We start from the raw sequence: 18441 nt of genomic DNA, 5'->3' as shown, positions 1-18441 counted from the left end.
TGTCAAGGTTAGTTAAACTCACCTTGTTGTTAAAATCCTCCTTCTAGCTCAAAATCAAGTTAAAATTCAGGTCCCACTTCCTGGTTACCAAGACCAATCAGAGCCAGCCATGAACTTTTGACCAGTGGGATGCAAGCCAAGGGGATGTGTGTTGCTTGTGCCGAGAGAGTGTGCTTGTTCATTTAGATCGGCGTACACCGTAATGAGACTCTGATCATGATAATACCGGCTAGCTCCACCCGGGCCATTTGGAAGCAGCCGGACATTAACAACAAGCGCACCCAGAACCTGCTTCGAGCTTCGGACGCAGACGTGATTTGATATCAATGCGCGCATTTTTAATGCTATTGATTAGAGTAATACGGTCATTTTAGATTTTAGCGAATTAACGGTCCCATATCGTGTTTTTACTCAGTAAACTGCGGTTAAACAAGAAGGCTGAGCTCCACTGAAGTAAACAATGTATACACAGTGAGTTAAGATTTACCTTTTGACGTCTATTTACTAAAGAAATCATTAAAATAGTAACAGCTAGCAATTGCTTAAGCTAAACCAAAATTAGTTATTGTTTTCCCCCTTGCTGTTATTGTCATTTAATAGTAGCGAGTTTAATTGTTTTGATGAACCGCTTGTTATTCAATTTAACCAAATGAGGCTGTAGCAAAGAACATTTACATATAAAAGAGGAGAAATGGCTAACGCTAGCTAACGTTAGCTACTGCTAAAGCTAACTAGCTTAATGCTAGCAGAGTAGCGCCAACTGCCATCTCGTAGATTGTGGTAAATATACCTTAAAATGACCTATACATAATAATTCAATCTATAATTACAAACTTTTACGTGGAATCCTATTTCAATATTGTAAATAATGCAGAATGACAGCTGTGTATAAACTTTATTGATCAAAATAAAATGCATTTTCTTAAACTACGTAAATCAGATGGATGTACTATTGATATTGCTTATCGTCTTCTGAATTACCAATAGCTTGACAGTATGTTTGGTCTATGACTGTATAATCAACCTGAAAGGTGAAATAAAGAGGCATTAAACCTTTTTATCTACACAGTTTGCTGGCCAGCCTGACAACCCCGCACTGCCTTTGGACTACAACACCCAGGAACTGTGAGAAACACCGCTGGATGTGGCCGAAAGCCTCCCAAACACCAAGTAAGTCGACCTTGCGTTGAGATATTTTGTTTTTACTGTACTTCACTACAAACACATTTACTTCTGGCCAATGGATGGTGGATTCAGAGTATTCAGATCCCGTAAGTAAAATTAGAAATACCATAGTTGAAATGTAGGAACTCTTCCTAGAGAGATGCAATAAAAACTAGTTTCTTTACAAAATGTAAGATGAAGTCATACGTTTTAATTGTATTTGGATGATTATGGGGAATGTAAGAGTAATTTTGATTTTTGTTCAAGTGGAGTAGAAGTAGACCTATAACGTAGCATACAATACTCAAAAGTACCTCAAAATTGTCCTGAAGTGCAGTACTTGAGTAGATGTACTTACTATCCACTACTGCCTCTGCAGCTTGTTCAAAGAAAATCCAGAATGATAAGAACAAATAGTGCAAAAAGTCATCAAGGCAGTTTAATAGAAAACACGGGTGCTTTCCTCAGAGAGCTCCACCTCCTTCCTCCGACATGGATAACGTGTCCGCCTCTCTCTCCCCTCCGAGCTCCACAGCTGTACCGGAAATCAGTCATCCGCCATCCATTGCTGTCGCTATGGCAACACAGAGGGGGGAAATCCATTCTCTCTCTCTCCGTCACCTCCCCCTTTTCTCCTCTCTCCTCTCTTTTTCTTTTGTCTTGTTGAATTAGACCACGTTCGTGCATCATTTTTTTACATTTAAAACAATTCTGCTGATCTTATTGATGATGTTTCATCAGCAGCTGTTTTTATTTTCACACTTATCGTCTTCCTTCCGCACACCTCCATGCATCTTATCTCCCTATCTATGAGCGCGCACGTGTGTGTGTGTGTGTGTGTGTGTGGGCGATCATTTGAGCTGATTGTTTGAGAGTATTAGGTGACAGTGTGTCTCCAGCAGCAGTGCTGACCTCTCTGTAAATCCCATGGGGCATTGGGGCGGCTCTGGTCGGCTCGAGCCAACAGCTGCCTGGAGGAGCCAGATGGTCGCAAATCAGAAATGAAATCCAAGCCCCCCCCCGCCTCGCTCCGCCAGTCTAAATAACCCCACCCCTCGTGCACGCACACACACACACACATACACACTCATATAAACGCTGCTCTGACAGAATCATTCGAGCATCCTTCATCCTCCACTGCCTCAGCCAAAATCACCATTGTTGAGCGAGAACCTTGTTAAATATGATCATATTTTCACTTAAGATGAAGGATTGCACTCCGATTTAACTTAAGAAAATCTCATTATGGCTGCTCCAGTCCGCATGTCAAAGTGTCTTTGGACAAGATCCTGAACCCCAAATGAAGATCCTGATGGGCGGATGGCACCTTGCATGCCTCTGCCATCAGTGTGTGAATGGGTGAACGTTGACATGTAGTGTATGTCCATTTACCATCACATCGGCAGTTTCTCCTAGTTCCTGGAAAGGTGACATGTATAGCAGCTCCACCCTTTTACTGTTCATCACACTACAAAAGGCCACTTTAGTGACATCACATCTACAAGCCATCACATCTGCCCCCCCCCCCCCGTTCATCTTTGAGGTGGATTAACAGCACTTAATAAACCAGCCTATTAACTAAAACAGCTGGGCCGACACCACAAGGTTCAGAGATGATCCTCAGAGCCGATAATAAAACCTAGTAATCAGATTACAAATAAGCAAATCTCTGGATCTGGTGGGAGGGTCACGCTGTCACTGTCTCTGCTTCTGCAACCTGAACATTGATGATTTGTTGGGAACGTCGGCTAAAGGTTGGAAACCACTGGCTTACGGCACCCAGGAAGGGCTATCACAGATCACTGTGGTATCCTGGTGACAGAGCCTTCCTGTGTTTGCCTCCACGGGAACCATGACTCACTTATTCTCCCTCCTCTTCCTCCTCTTCCTCCTCCTCCTTTCTCCGGCTCTCCTCAGATGTGCACTGTTACTGTAAGTTTCACGAAGAATAACATCTGCCTGAATGAAGCGGAGGAATATGTGATTCACAGAAAACGTGATGCTCGGTTGCAGACAGAAGGGCGAAGATGAGTAACAGTAGCTGAGTTTACCTTCAGGCCAGGCACACGCGTGCATTAAAGCAGATGTACAGTACGCTCTTGCAAACATGAATATTTGCGCGCACTCAGAGACAAACTAGGAAGTTCGTAATTTATATAATATGTTAAAATGGGTGTTTGGTTGCATATGTTGTAAGAACGTTTACCATGTTCATTTTATGTATTTATTTTTTGATATTTCACGAAAACAAGACATGTTAACACACAAGCATATGGGACCAAAAACATAACCTCCTTACTTAATAACATTACTTGTATATAATATGGTCTCATCTCACACTCCCACACTTGATCTAGCGGATCTCACCTTCGTCGAGTGCATCCTGTACATGTAGAAAATCCCGTATGCAAACACAAGAGCAACGCTGTTTGTTTATGTGTATTGGTGCACAGTTGCTGGGACAGTTTCTTTTTTTTTTTTTTTTTTTTCTTTTAATCTTAGATGGCTTCACTGTAATAAACAAGTGGTTTAAAGATTAAAAGCCTCAACTCTGGCAGGGCACATGTCGTGTGTACTGCAGGATGTTGTTGAGGGTTGAATGAATTTTGTTTTTTCTCTCTCATGCAACGCCTGGAAACAAACACAGTAACCTTTTATTTGGCAGGCAGAAAAACACCATTTAAATGTGAGTTAAGGGGGGGGGGGCAGCTGAAGCGTATGCAGGAACCAGTGTGAATATTTATCAAGACGGATATCCAGCTAGTCCAAACTGCCAGCTGTCTTGGTATTCATTTGTTTACTGTAGGTGTTTAGAGAGACAGTCAAGGCTTTTCCTGTGGACCGTTGGGAGACGAAGGGAGTGTGTCCTGATAGCAGAAAACAGAAGGAGGGAGGAGGAAGAGGAGGGTAGTTTCTTGCAGCCTGAGCGTTTTGGCTGAAGGGTGGAGACTCAGTGAGGGGGGAGGCAGGGAGGATCTCAGCTGGAGCAGAGAGAGAGAGAGAGAGAGAGGCATACAGAGAGAGGAGTGTGTGTGGATGTACTCCTGCCTCACTGACTGACTGACTGTGCGTGTGTTTGTTTGTGACAGAAAGAGGGGAGGACGCGTGGATACTACTCCACAGGACTGGATGTGTTTGACGTCACGGAAAGAGACCAGACATATACAACAGCAAAAAGGTAGGATTCTTATTTATTTTTCTGTGGGGCGGATATTATTTGGTTGGGGTTTTTTTTTTCTGTTTTGGCGACATCTGGGTCAATCGCATCTAAAACGGGGTGTGTTCCGGAGGAGGAGGGTTTTTTTCTTTTTTTCCACGCTGTTTTGTCAGCGCTCAAGGGGTAAGACTGATGCCGCTGGCTGGTTTACATCATGGAATCCCCTCCTCCCTCTGAAAATCCCATAAAAACCTCCTTGCCGTCAGGTGAGCTGAGCATGGACTCCCTCCTTCTCCTTCCCTCAGGATTGGACCGATGTTACAATGTGGAGACGGGGGAATTAAGGGCATCTGTTTCGAGAGTGTTTGCACAAGCAGAGGCGATGAGGGGAGAGGGAAAAAAAACAGAGGGAAGGATGAAAAGAGGGAGATGTGGAGAAAGGGGATGCAAAAGAAAACCAGGGAGGAATCCCACAAGCCTCGAGAGGCTTTCGGTCCATTCTCAACTCTCGCCCTCCATACCGCGAGGAGAACGCAGTTGACCAGACACAACCACACTATGTCGTGGTTGTGTCAGGCAGATGGCCGGGAGAGAATGAGGAGGAAGAGGAGGAGGACGGGGGGGTTTGCTGTTTTTATGTTGCTCATAGACAGATACAGTCGCTGACAGCAGCGTGCATTCACAGGAAAACTGAGAAAACGAACACAGCCATGCTGTTTTTTTCCTCCACTCTCAGCTCGTCACACGGAGGCATCGTCATGTACAGCTCACGTTAAATCAGCCAATCACGTGTGTTGCACACCCTGGCCTGTTGCGAACGCACGCAGCGAGTCAGAAGTACGCAAGAGCTCGACGTCCGGGCATCTCCGTATCTGTAACTGTATCCCGAGGGCGAGCTGCCCCCAAGGCCACGGAGTGTTTCACACACGTCGATGTTGAGGCTAGAAGAGCAGCTCACAGTGTCCAATGGTAAACGAGGAACATCGAAATCCTTTGGAGCAAGATGGAAAACGCCGAGTGTAACAGATAGAAAGCAGAGAGGGAGTAACGATGGAACCATCCACGCCTTATTGACCACTTTGACCTCTCCACTCCCATCCCTGCCTTCTCCCCCCAATAGAAATCCATCCAGCCCTGTGCTGTGCTTCCTAAAAGCATAATTCCTCCTCTTGTAATCTCTGTGTGAACCTTCTGTTTACCCTTTAACAACGTTTTTCTCAGAGCTGTACGAGGCTTCAGAGGGAAGGTGACATGAGGGAGGAAGGATGTTTGACGCACTGAAGGCTTCAACCTTTGTACTCGCTGCACTTGTTTGCTTCTCACAGTGTTGATTTTAGGTTTTAGGCTCATTGGACCGTGCTGTGGTCTGTCTGGATGGAAGCAACCAGAGATGTTTTTGAGAGTCTTTTGGGGAAAGCCCAAGTCATGTCGAATCTTGTCCAACCAAGTCCAAGTTTTTAGACCAAATTTCTGTCTTGTCCTTGTCCAGCCAAGTTAAAAAGTCTCCCGTCCTTGAAGTATTAGGGAGTCTCACAGCTGTCATATACCAAGTGAAGTTCCAAGTCCTTTATTATGCGATTTAAGTCTGATTCAAATCCAGCTCTCCAGGACTGTTTTTAATTCTTTTGAGGCCCAGATGGCAAAACATAAGACATGAATAATCTTGTTTTCAAGACAAGGAATCTAGCATCAAGGTGGTTAAATCTCACAGCTGTCAGGTCCACATCAAGTCTTGATTGTGACTATGGTTGGACTCAAGTCTCAAGATGTTTTAAGTGTCTTAAACCAAGTCTGTAGTCCTTGAGGGCCAAACACGAGACTTTAATTATTCTCACAGAACTCGGGTCTCTTCTTTAGCATCCTCTGTGACTATTAAATCATTAGGCAGTCAAGTCTTCCGGCAGTCAAGACGAAGTCGCAACTCAAAGTCAGCATTTTTGTGATCTATGCCTGACTCGAGTCCAACTCTCAAGTCCTCGCCCCTGGAAGCGTCGGCAAACAAATGGAAGTTTCCGAGAGCTGAGACTAAATCACTTTCAAGACTTTGGGCCAAACCTGCAGTTGGAGAAACGGCCAGCGCACTCAAACTCTCAGCAGAATCTAAACAAGCCCGGATGTTTGTAATATTGTTAACAGCCCAGGAGTCTGGCCGTGTTATTCTTGGCTTGCGGATTGATTCCAGTGGAAAAGTATGTTTATGCCTCCTCACTGAAGGAAAATGCACAAATCCTGCTGATACCTCACCGTTGAAATATGAAAGAAAGCTTGGTGAAACTACAATTTTATGATGCACACACGGCAGGAAGATAACCTTTTAAATTTGGCCGCCTCTTTCGCATATCATCTCCAGAGTGGAAAGGAAGCTCTGCATGACTGCTCAATTTCTGGCACATTTGGTCCAGGGGAATTTAAAAACAACCCTCTCACCCACAGCCAGAATTCACCAGCGTTATTTGGCAGGTGACTGGTGTTAATTTTCCGCCCTGGTCACACACACAAAAACACATTTTGCTTCTAACGTATATGGTTGTTCCTGTGATGGCAGTGTCGGCCGTTGTTTCTACCCCACTAACCACACTGCTGTTACGTAACACATCAAAGGTTTCAAATGCAAAGTCTTTAAACATTTGAGGAAAAGCACTTGGTCACAGCTTTAATCCAACAAAGAAGAATCATGCCGAGCCTTGATCGTTTGATTTAATAAACATAATAGATCACATTTGTGCTCCCTGGAGCAATAAGCCTCCTCCCTGCTGCCTTCTTGACTCCTGGGGGGATGCATCATTTCCTGGGCCACTGCCTTCATCCCTCCCCCCTTCTGGGACCTAGATTCACCCCCAACACACACACACAGGATATATGTATGCACACACGACACAATCTCTAAAATGGCAGGAAGGGCAGTGCATGCTGGGGTGGCACAGATGTCCGGGCTAATCGAATATTCACGGGTGGTGGCGGTCTGACCGAGAGGCAGCGGCACGAGGAAGGCGAGAGGAAGAGGAAGGGTTAATGTCCGACTTAATGGAGGCTAATGCACAGAGAACGTTCTATGTCGAATCTTCTTCAGGAATGTTTGTTAATGTGATAAAAGCAACATGGTCCTGTCATGTGCCAACATTTGAAAGCCAATTCACAAGCGAGACATCTGTATTTGTGTGGGGGTTTTTTCTCTCTTCTTCTCTCGTGAAGTGGGCGGGCTCTGTAGATAGAATACAGCTTGAATTACCATTCACTTCATTCATTCAGCCCGACATTGTGTTCATTCTAACCTATTTCTAAGAGACGGGGTGGGTTTGGTTTGTCCTGGCCAGTCAGTAGCCAATGACAGTAGTCGACACGGTAGCTTTGGCTGTTGCTAGGATCAGTTAATGCTTTTCCTGGACAAACTCTATTAAAATACACATTGTTTGTCAATTAACAATACATTGTACGGCATAAAACAAACGTTTTTCACAAATACAGTTCTTGTGGTAGTCAGTAGGAGTAGTCATAGTAGCATCATTATTGTGTTAAATCAATGGAAATAATGCTTAAATGTGTAAATATGTAATCTAATCATGTTGCAGTATAGAGTGAACCTCTACTATTTTGGGAGTAAACTGTTCCTGTATAATAATGGTGTTAGAGACTGTTGTGATCAGAGCCTGGAGGTCAGCTCCAGGTCTCTAACAGAAATAGTGATGGAGAAGGAGGCTCAGCTGTCACACTCGCCGTCATCTCCCCAGACAGCTCTGCTCTCTGTGTCCCATCTCTTCATCTTGGCGTGCAGACGTAAGAGGACGGGTGTCCTATCTCCTATTCAAGGACAGAGATCTGTGCTGTATTACATTCAATAGTCAATATCCATCTTGATTGTGTTCATTAATAACTCCGGAGGTCAGTTTTGTGTTGCGCCCTCCTCTGCTGCGGTCGCCGTGGAGGTCACCCTGAAAGAAGATATTACCGTCGCATCTCGGCCTCCTACCTTCCCGATAAACTTCATTCCTGTTTATTTATTCTGCGTAAACTCTCCTCGTCTATTCACCACTCTGCTTAGCTGAATGTGCCCTTCACTGCGTCCCGTGTCACAGTGACATCACAGCCTGTACCTCGTTGTCCTGTGACACATGCAGGACGGTCACTCAGTCACACTGTGATGACCCGACTTTCTGCATACGCTCGAGTGCCTTTGCATGCTCGTGCATCACTGTTGTCTTTTCTGTTTAAGTAATAATAATGATTTTTGAAAGCATTTTTGAAAAATCAGCAGTGGGGTTTAGATTTTTGGTTTTGAAGTAAAACATGACTCGATCGAGAAATGTGTTGTGTCAGCATTTACAGTTACTTTTTTTTTTTTTTGGTGCGTTAAACAAAGTAGCTTCCCAGCTTTTTCTTAATCAAGACATCTATCAGTCTTGTGCAAGGGGTCAGATCCACAAATAATAAGAAAACATCTTTTTGCCACTGTTGTCATTGAAAATGTGACATGCATAGCAACAGTAACTAAGGGGGCAGACCTTTATCTGCTCTGAAAACTTAGCCTGGGTTATCTCAGAGCAGGGGTCCCATCCTGTCTCCTCAGGTCCCTGCAGACCCTTGCAGGTTAATCACTGGCTCTCCGGGGTCCAGATGGCTGAGCTGGGGACAGATTTTTAATTACCACACTCTTGATTTCACACTCTGGGCATCACAGAGGACAGAACACTCCCTGCCTGGCCACCTTGATTTATCTCTTTGGATGGTGTAAAAAAGTAAGGTGTGCTCTGCAGAAAGAGAACAGGGGAGAAAGGGGGAGAGGACCGGGCTAAGAGTCAGCGTATGTGGGAGTGCCTGAGAGATCATCACTCTCGACAGGCCAGGAATTATATTTTCCTCACCAGGATGTTTCCTGTGGAGCTCAATCACCTTTAAAGTCAGCGATACCCAGAGTTGAGGGCCAGCCTCGTCACGAGCACAGACCCTCTCCGAAAGCCCCGGAGGAAGGGGTTCAAAACGGATCCAAATGGCGGGGGGAAGGATGGCGGAGGGGGTCAGATTGATCGGGCGGTGTTAGCAGCAGGACGGAGCACGCTGGGGGAGTTTCAGTCCCATCACTGAACACCTGTCTGCCACACAGGGAGCGATGGGAAGCAGAAGGCTAGAACACAGGAGAGAAATGGATCACCAGCACCTTTTTCCCATCGTTTCTCCTCCTGCAGCGCACTTCAGTTCAAGATGCTTCCCTGGCATAAAAGTAGAGAACAATATTGCCAAAGCATTAAGATAAGTTTGAGCACTCGCTGTCTCTCGCCGCTGCTCTGCAACACAAATATGATGACACAAACGGTTCACGGGGAAGTCAGATTCAGCAACGTTTTCTTAAAATGATTTTGCAGTCGGCTTTCTTGCCCTTCTTGCAGCGTACAGTAAACTGATCTAAGAGCGGAGGGGAAAAGTAGACAGTGAATGATGTAAGAGTGGAGTCATGAATTTGACGCTTGGACACTTTGGTAATGCTTCAGTACACGGCTTTTCAAATATCTTCTGCAGTGAGCAAAAAGAACATTTATATCATGGTGCATTGAATTAAAGCCCCATTGCGACAAATATTAACCTCCAAATGATGCTTCCTCGATCGAGTTAAAGAACCTTTTTAATGCTTTGCAAGATTCAGCTGCACAAATCATGTATATTTTACATTTTCTGATGTTTTTACAGGCAGCCGTTGTTTTCCATGACTTTTTTTTTTTACAGTATAAAAATCAATTAGCAGGAACTTGAAGCTCAACATGTTAATAATAGATTTTTGTATTGTATGGAAGTGATTGGAAACCAGCGGTTGCCGGGAACGGGAGACAAAAGACATCCGCGTATCTAAGACACAGCAGCCTGGTTTGCTGAACTGTTTGCTTTAATGAAAAGTGATTTATAGTAAATAGGAAAAACAAACGAAAAGCACAAACACAGATATTAAAAAAAAAACCCCACATAACCTTTACTTTCATAACCAGCAGCACACAAACAGCAGATGATTGTCCTGGGAAACTCCCAGATGTAAATGTAACTCCGAAGACATGACATCATGTCACAAGTTACAGGTCACTGAAAGGTAACGTCAATAATGGCAATAAGTCATATGTTTTCCGTATAACAAGATCCCTGAAACGCCTCCAGTGTCTGTGTGTGTAAAACTGTAAAGAAGTCCTGCAGGAATATGAGAGAGATGCTGATGCTTTCAGGGGTTTTTTTCCACTTGGCATAAGAAACATTATGTATTGAGTCCTGACAACATGATTTATGAAGGATTTCTTCCCTGGTTTCTCTGGCAAAAGTCAACCTTTTGGGGTATGAAGCTTCAGCACATTTTTAGTACTAAGCATAATTTATTGAAAACTGTCAGGTAGCAACAAACTGGTCTCCTTTACTTGTTTTACATATCTGATTTGAACATTTGATTTTGGTTTATAAAAACCCATGCTTTGTTTTGTGAAACAGTCAAATACTTATTTATTGTCAGAAATAGAATATAATATTCACGACTATGTTTTCATTCACATCGTTGCACTGCCGTGGTTCTACAGTAGCCCAGAACGGACAAACCAACACTGATTCTGACACACTTGGAAAGGGAGGGGTGCGCGGAGGGGTATTCAGTTGGATGCAATCTGCAACCTCACCACTAGATGGCACTAAATCCCACACGCTGCTCCTTTTTGTGACTCACTGCACTGATATATAGTGAGTAACCCGGCGTAACGGCGTAGACGAATGGCTCCAGTGAATCAGGAGAGGTGACAGTACAGTTCAGTAAGATCTCCCGCTCTTCTTTGGTTTGTTTTTTAAAGCTGTAAGCAGTTTCAACATCGCTAGAATACTCTGGCTCAGGGGTTTCGCCCGCTTGCCGCGGGTTTTTGTTAATGGATGCCTCGCTGTAACGTTTGCTTTAGCGTTGCCCGCTGCCATGATTTACGATGGGTGGAATTCCCATCCTCTGCAGATCTGCTCATGCAGTGTAATTGGCCCATTTATCAGAAGCGGCAGAAAAACCGAGCTGCCGAGTCAGAGATGCATTAAGAGTGAATCTGTTGGACCGGAGAAAGAGAGGAGTGAGGAAGAGGAGGAGCGGTGCACCAACACAGGCAAAACTTATCGGACTAGTTTGGCATTTTTGGAAAATGCTGTCATTTTGCTTGAGAGTAAGATGAGAAGGTTGGTTAGCTTAGCTTAGCATAAAGACTGGAAACAGGGGCAAACAGCTAGCCTGGCTCTGTCCAAAGGTAATGAACTGGCATCTCCAAAGCTAAAGATCTTGTTTGTTTTATCGCTGCAAATGAACCCACTTGGAGCGTTTCTTTCAGTCCATTTTGGAATGAGACTATCTTGTCTTGTTCATGGTATTACTTCATTCCTAGCCAGGACCCATGAGGGATTCCTCCTGGTGAAGGATCTTGTAGTGTCTGACCCTCCCTCTAGCTTCATATTAAGCGTATCGCCTTCAGTAGTTTGTTGTGGTGTTTTCTCTTAAGTGGAGTTTGTAATGGTGAACTGTGGCATTCTGACACACAGAGAATGCAAGAATGGAAACGTCAACCTCCTGATGCTCATTATTCTCTTCAAACTCTCTTCATCTGTGTTTTTTTTTCTTCTTCTTTCTCTTTCTGTCTGTTTGCAGAGAGTTGGACGGACACCAAGTGCTGACTGAACTGCAGGCAGACAGCAGAGCAGCGTGCGGAGGAGTATCAGACAAGGTGAATGAAGAGCAGCAAGACGCGACGCACCGGAGCATGTTAACATCAGCCGGCTTCGTAGCATCACAGCTGAGTGCTTTTTTACAGCTTTGGAGTAAAGTTTTTAAGTGTATTATCGGCGCCCGTTATCAGCACGTGAACACCATGTGCAACGCCTCAGGATGGTGTTTTGGGGCGTCTGACAGATAGAAAGGAAGGAAGCGCATCTTGATACACAGAAGAGCGTAGCGGTGGAGATATGTCCTAAAGCAGAACACACTTTTACAGGAAACAATCTACTCTCTTTCTCGTTCATTAAACCCTTTTAGTTGCCTTTAAGGCAGCAGCTGTTCCTCCTGGAGTCGACATGCATGGACATCCTCAACATGCCACCATCTCCTCACCCCTCCTCCTCTAGATTTGAAAATGTCAGGGTGGCATTTTCCACACGGCCCACTGACAACGAGGAGGAAAGTGACTTTGTGCACACAGTGACAGCGCTGCTAAATAGCTTATAACATCCTTTGTGTTCAGCTTTTTCCTTTCCTTCTTTTTTTTTTTTTTTTTACATATTTTGCACAGCCAAGTGAAAATAGCAGTCAACCTCAACACCAGATGAATGTCATTTGGAAGCAACAGAGATCTGAAAATCCCTGATTTTTAGATCCGTTTTGGGGATGACAGTGTAGGTTGTTTGTCACGCTAACATGCTAAATTAAGATGGTGAACATGGTAAACATTATACCTGCTAACAGATGAGTCACCGTCGTCATTGTGTGCCTGTTAGCATGTTGACTTTAGCATTTAGCTCGGTGCAAGTATGTGCTCAAAGGACAGCAACGAGCTGTAGAGTCTTATTTGACTTTAAACGACAAGAAGTGTTGCGAATAGTTGTATGTATACGGGTAGTTGTATGTATACGGGTAGTTGGGTGTATACGGGTAGTTGTATGTATACGGGTAGTTGTGTGTCCTCAGCCAACTCATGAGAGGTAACACGATTCAAATCGGGTGTTTCTTTTCCTTCGCCCCCTCAAGGAACGTCTGCTTTTATGACATTTATTTAGAAAAATCATCTTTCCCTGGCATTTCCACACAAACTAGGCTATTGTTTCTCATTGTCTAATTATTTTCTGTAATGAACAGGGCCCTACTTTTCCTCAGACATCCCAGAAACCGTAAAAAGAGGGACATCTTTTCCTATCAATAGTCTGGAGATATATACGCTGGCCCGTTTTGACGTCTCCCCCGAGTGTCGAAACAATATTATGGCCTCGATACGAAACAGACGCCGAAGACTAATTTCTTCTTGTCAATCACAACTTGGTAGTTCGTCTCTGGCCTATTTGTATTCTGGTGAGGTTTGTGTGCAAGAGCCCACGATATTTGTATACAATCTGACATATGATACAGTCAATATGAGATGATCAAAACATGTTATTAAAATGTTTTTTGGCTCACTTTGATAACACCCTAAAAGGTGAAGCAGTCCTCCAGAGTGAGAACATCCAGGATCCCTCAGCTGCCGTGACTATTAAACACAAGGTTTATGTTTCACTGTTAATGCTGTGCAGTCTGCTGCAGATCGTGCTCATAAATCCTCCTCCTCAGATTGTCGTTTGCTCTGACGGCGGCTCGAGATTTTCCAGGAAACGTCTCGGTCCTGAAAACGTGTTAAATGAAGTAGATGGTGTAGATTTCAGCTTGTATTTTAAAACAATTTCCAGTGACAGGGAGTCTGTTAAACTCTTTTCACCTTGGACTAAAACTCTTACTGAAGTCAACCTCGGCTGCTTTATCAAATGCAACTGTTCTAAAGCCAATCTATTAGTTGATTGACAGCTTTTTTTGTGATTATTTGCACCCCCGTGCACGTTTCCGATCAGGGCGTCGGGGGTCCAGGTCGGTGTGACGGCAGCAGGTCACCCATCAATATTCGTGCTGAGCTCCAGCACCTCGCTGGGATCAGCCCTAGCCCCACGCTGAGTCATACCACAGCGCGTACAGACGGATGACGCAGGGGGAGATTGATCACACGTGAAGGAGGACGCTGTTTTAGAGCGCACACAGCTTGAGCCATTTAATCCCAGGCGTTCTAAAAGACACGTCTGAGGACACGGAGATGAAACCGTGTGCCGTTAACGAGAGGTGACGAATCCAAGGAAAAGTATGCATGGAAAAAAACTACTGAACAGTTTGATTAGGATGAAAACAAGTATTTACCAGTATTAGCATCAAAATATACAACGTAAAAGGACGAATTCTGACTCTGAAATGATATGTTTATGGTATATTATTGGACTGTAATTATGGATGCATTAATATTACTTGTGCAGGTGTAAAGCTATACATCCTGCAGGATAGTTTCATCTTTAAATCGTCATTTATTAGTTGATTATAGCTGAAACCATAAAAGTCATTGTAATAGACCATAAAATTGTACGTAAGTGCAGTGCTTGAGTAAACGTAGCACCACGGTAGAACAAATAAAGCATTGGACATGTCCTACCTTGGATTCAATTTATTGATTCATCATCCTTCCCATGATGCACTGGGAGGACATCATGTGTCGCTGTGTGACACGCTGTTGGAAAATATGAGCAGGCTTTAAGAAAAACCTCCGTCATCGGTGCACAATTTATGTTTTCATTCTTTTGAAACCAGTCGTTATAGTATTTTAAATATCGTGCTGGACAAAGCACTCCCCCCTCGCACATCCCCCTGCCGCCTCACTGTCACAGGCTGCCTAGCAACTGACACCATAAATAATGTGTGTGTGTGTGTGTGTGTTACTAGCGCTCCTCTACGCATGCCTGCTATATTACAGTGCCGGTTTTCATCAGTGGCACCCTGTGGGTGAGCTACAGTGTTCAGGATGCTTGACCCTCTTCCTCCTCTTCGTAGGCAGAGCACACCAGACCTGACTGACAAGCACCCATGGCGAGCAATAACACGGCCAGCATCGCACAAGCCAGGAAGCTGGTGGAGCAGCTGAAGATGGAGGCCAACATCGACAGGATAAAGGTGAGCAGACGCATCCGGTCCCGTTGTCCGCACACGAGCAGCCGTTAGGTTTAAAACAGGGGAAAACATCTAGCCAATACTTAAAGGAGTGGTTTTATTAATTGGAAAAGATGCAATATGCAATTTTCCTGCAGAGGCAGTGAGATGATTGTTATCACTCTCATGTTTGTCCGTTATGTATGGGACATACATCATATTATGTATGATATGTAGCAGGAGCCTTCAATGAAATGGATAAAAAGGATGCAGGAGTAACTACAGAATGACCACAGCTTATAAAAAGTCCAAAGTCGTGGTTTGTTAGGACCGTCTGCAAGACGATAAGCAAACAACTTTTAAAATGCTTGTTTTCTGAATGGAGTTCGGATGGATCGGAGGTCAGCTAAATGCTAAATGGCCTCATTTATGTAGTGCTTTTGTCCAAAGCGCTTTACAGGAATGACTGACATTCACACACACATTCACACACACATTCATACACTGACGGCGGAGTCAACCCCGCAGGGCGACAGCCAGCTCGTCAGGAGCAATTAGGGTGAGGTGTCTTGCTCAGGGACACCAGGCACTCTGCTAGGAGGAGCCAGGGATCGAACCGGTAATCTTGCGGTTGCCAGCCAACCCGCTCTACCTCCAGAGCTAAACCCCCCCAGCTATGCTAACACTGTAGCTGCTCCGTCAACCCTTAAAATAACGACCTTTGGTTTGTAGGGTTGTTCGGTATACCGGTACTAGAGAGGGAGAGAGAGAGAGAGGAGCACGGAGAGGAGAATGGCTGCTGCATCCGTCACCACGCCGCAACTTGTGGACAAGCCAGGGGCGCGAAGTGCAAACAAATGAGCAGGGCGAGGCAGTTACCGCTGATGCACCACTGTGTAAACGGTGTTTAAAACATGCATGGCTAACGGCGGAAACACCTCCGAACCCAGACCTGCACACTGAGCTCAGGGAACGACAGGTAATTAATTTACTCATAAGAAAAGCCACATTCAGTGCTAAAAGCAAGCGCCACCCCCCCATCACTCTTAATAAAAGTAGCTCTGGAAGAAGAAAAATAGAGCCGGTTTATTTATATTATATTATTATATTTATATTATTATTATTATATTCACACTGACTGTTCTAAAAAATGTTTTAATGCAATAAGAAAAGCCTAGTACTTCGAAATCTATTTCACTGTTCTAAAAGTGTTTTGAGTCCAATAAGAAAATGTTTTGAATCGTTTTTTTTTTATTATTATTATTATTTTTAAAATTGTGTCCATTAGAAAAGCTCGTCTTTGTGGTATTTGTTTTTATTTACTGATTAATATGTTATCTAAGATTTTCTATTAAAATAAAGTCAGTAATGACATTTTTTTGCTAAAAGTATTGATAAGTATCGAAATACATGTTGGTACCAGTACCGATACCAAAATGTTGGTATGGTGACAACACTAGTTTGTACCATAGACGGTCTGTGGTTCTGTGGTTGGGTCTCTGTATCAACATGAGGGTCTATCGTAGACCTCTGGTGGACCTCAGACCGCCACGGTGTTTATTGTCTCCATTTCTGATTCGAAGACGACGGGAAGAGAATCTCAATGCTGAACTAAAAAAAAACGAACACACCTTTATTCCCAAAATGCCGCTCATCCCTTCTTTATCTTTGTGTGCTGACATGTTGTGCATGTGTGTCTGTTCAACACCAGGTGTCAAAAGCAGCAGCAGACTTAATGTCGTACTGCGAAGCCCATGCCAAAGAGGACCCTCTGCTGTCGCCAGTGCCGGCGTCAGAGAACCCGTTCAGGGAGAAGAAGTTCTTCTGTGCCATCCTGTAAACTCGGCGTGGCCCTCCGGCACTCTGCTCAGTGTGGGACTTTGAACGCGGACGTTCAAAATATGTAGAAATCTTCTAGTAGGAGGGCACGGCGATTATTGCTGCCCTCCCCCCCTCCCCCTTTCTTGAACGGCACCTTAAGAGTGCGAAATTTAAAAACCCACAGAGTTTACATGTAACTATTAAAGGGGTCGTGATTGTGATGTTTTTTGAGGGGTGTTGCAGCATGTTGAAGGGGTCTTTTAGATGACGCAAAGATGATGATGAGTGTGATGATAACCCAGAGACGTGATGGACCAGTCAAACCTAGCAAGTCTTCAGGTTGTGATGTGTACAAAACAACAAAAAAATCCATAAAATGAGAATAAAAATATTATGTGGTTCTTTTTTGGGGACTTCCAAATGTTCTGTTAAATGGTTTGTCCGGTGGGTCCGGTGACGTAGGACCGCTCACTACTGGACCCTTTTACAGGAGGCGGAACGACGATGATGTACGTTAGTGTGCGAATGCAATTTGGCAACGGAAGTACAACAGAGGGCAGTAGTTCATCGAGGTAAACGAGGGCGTTAACCACCAAAGATCGCAAATTCAGTAGGGAACGCTCACATGCACTAAAAGGCCATGTCAACAAAGCAAGGAGAAGCTCTGATAACAACACACACAGAGGGAGACTTCATTCTCTGCGCAGCTCGACATTTCTCCACTGTATCTTTACAAAGCTAATACATTAATGCTCTGAATGTTAAATCCGGCTCCCAGCCAAATGCTTTCATGGTTGCTGGTATAGTCAAATCTGGCGTCCTCATCTAAACCAACAGTTTATGTTTGTTATTACGAGCAACCACAGGAACACGGCACTCCTTACACTGAAAGACCTGTTGCTATGGAATTCTAGAACTAATGCATATCGATTCTGACGACAGGACTTTCCAACAACCACACATTTTGATGCTTTCAATCAAACGTTTAAAGTTTGTCAACTTGTGTGAATGGAACGGGCAACGACGCCACTTCCGTTGCCAAGACGTGCACGCATGGTTTGGATGACGTTGGCTGTAAAAGGGTCTCAGTCGTTTTATGTTTGTTTAAAAGTGAACCTAGATATCTTTCTATAACTGTACGTGGAACAGCTCTGTTAGGCTTTTTTTTATTTCGTTTTGTTTTGAACCCAACAGGTCAATGAGAACTTTTTTTAACGGGATTGTGTGAAACGTTCCGACTCTGTGATTCTTCTCTACAGTTACCTGTCTGATAACGAAGTCTCCGTGTATCTACATCTATCTGGCAAATGTGATGCAGTTTGTCTCCTTCACATACAAAAACCCTCTTTCTACTGTTTGTATAAAACGACTAGCAAGTAAACTGTGCTGTGCTGTGAGTTCTGAAAGTTTGTGTTTGTGTTATTAACCGTTGATGGACAAATGGTCTCATTTCCTTTGACGTGGTCTGATTTCTTCAGCCGTCATCCAAAATGTTCTTCAGCCGTCATCCAAATGTTCAGGGGACGGGAAATAAGCTCAGCAAGTTGGCGCGTTGCCAGGCTAGTTGATGCCATTCTGATTACACCTCCCCTTTTGCCCCACCCACTTACAT

The 18441-nt window shown here is 44.1% G+C and overlaps 1 protein-coding gene across 1 annotated transcript; it reads left to right on the top strand.

Moving 5' to 3' along the window:
- Window positions 1-4205: 4205 nt before the first annotated feature.
- Window positions 4206-18226, top strand: gng2 (guanine nucleotide binding protein (G protein), gamma 2). Its single transcript, XM_084012815.1, has 4 exons — window positions 4206-4342; window positions 11955-12030; window positions 14913-15032; window positions 16720-18226. Exons 3-4 carry the CDS (start codon window positions 14946-14948, stop codon window positions 16846-16848), a joined length of 216 nt encoding a protein of 71 aa, XP_083868941.1. The 5' UTR covers window positions 4206-4342; window positions 11955-12030; window positions 14913-14945; the 3' UTR covers window positions 16849-18226.
- The last annotated feature ends 215 nt before the right edge of the window (window positions 18227-18441 follow it).

This window comes from Eutrigla gurnardus, assembly GCF_963514095.1.
Source record: "Eutrigla gurnardus genome assembly, chromosome: 7".
NCBI lineage: Eukaryota > Metazoa > Chordata > Actinopteri > Perciformes > Triglidae > Eutrigla > Eutrigla gurnardus.
This window is presented reverse-complemented; position numbering and strand designations above follow the sequence as displayed.

Coding starts and splice junctions, on each gene's coding strand:
- gng2 (XM_084012815.1), top strand. CDS start 14,946: ATGGCGAGCAATAACACGGCCAGCATCGCACAAGCCAGGAAGCTGGTG. Junction 15,033..16,719: donor CCAACATCGACAGGATAAAG/GTGAGCAGACGC, acceptor GTTCAACACCAG/GTGTCAAAAGCAGCAGCAGA.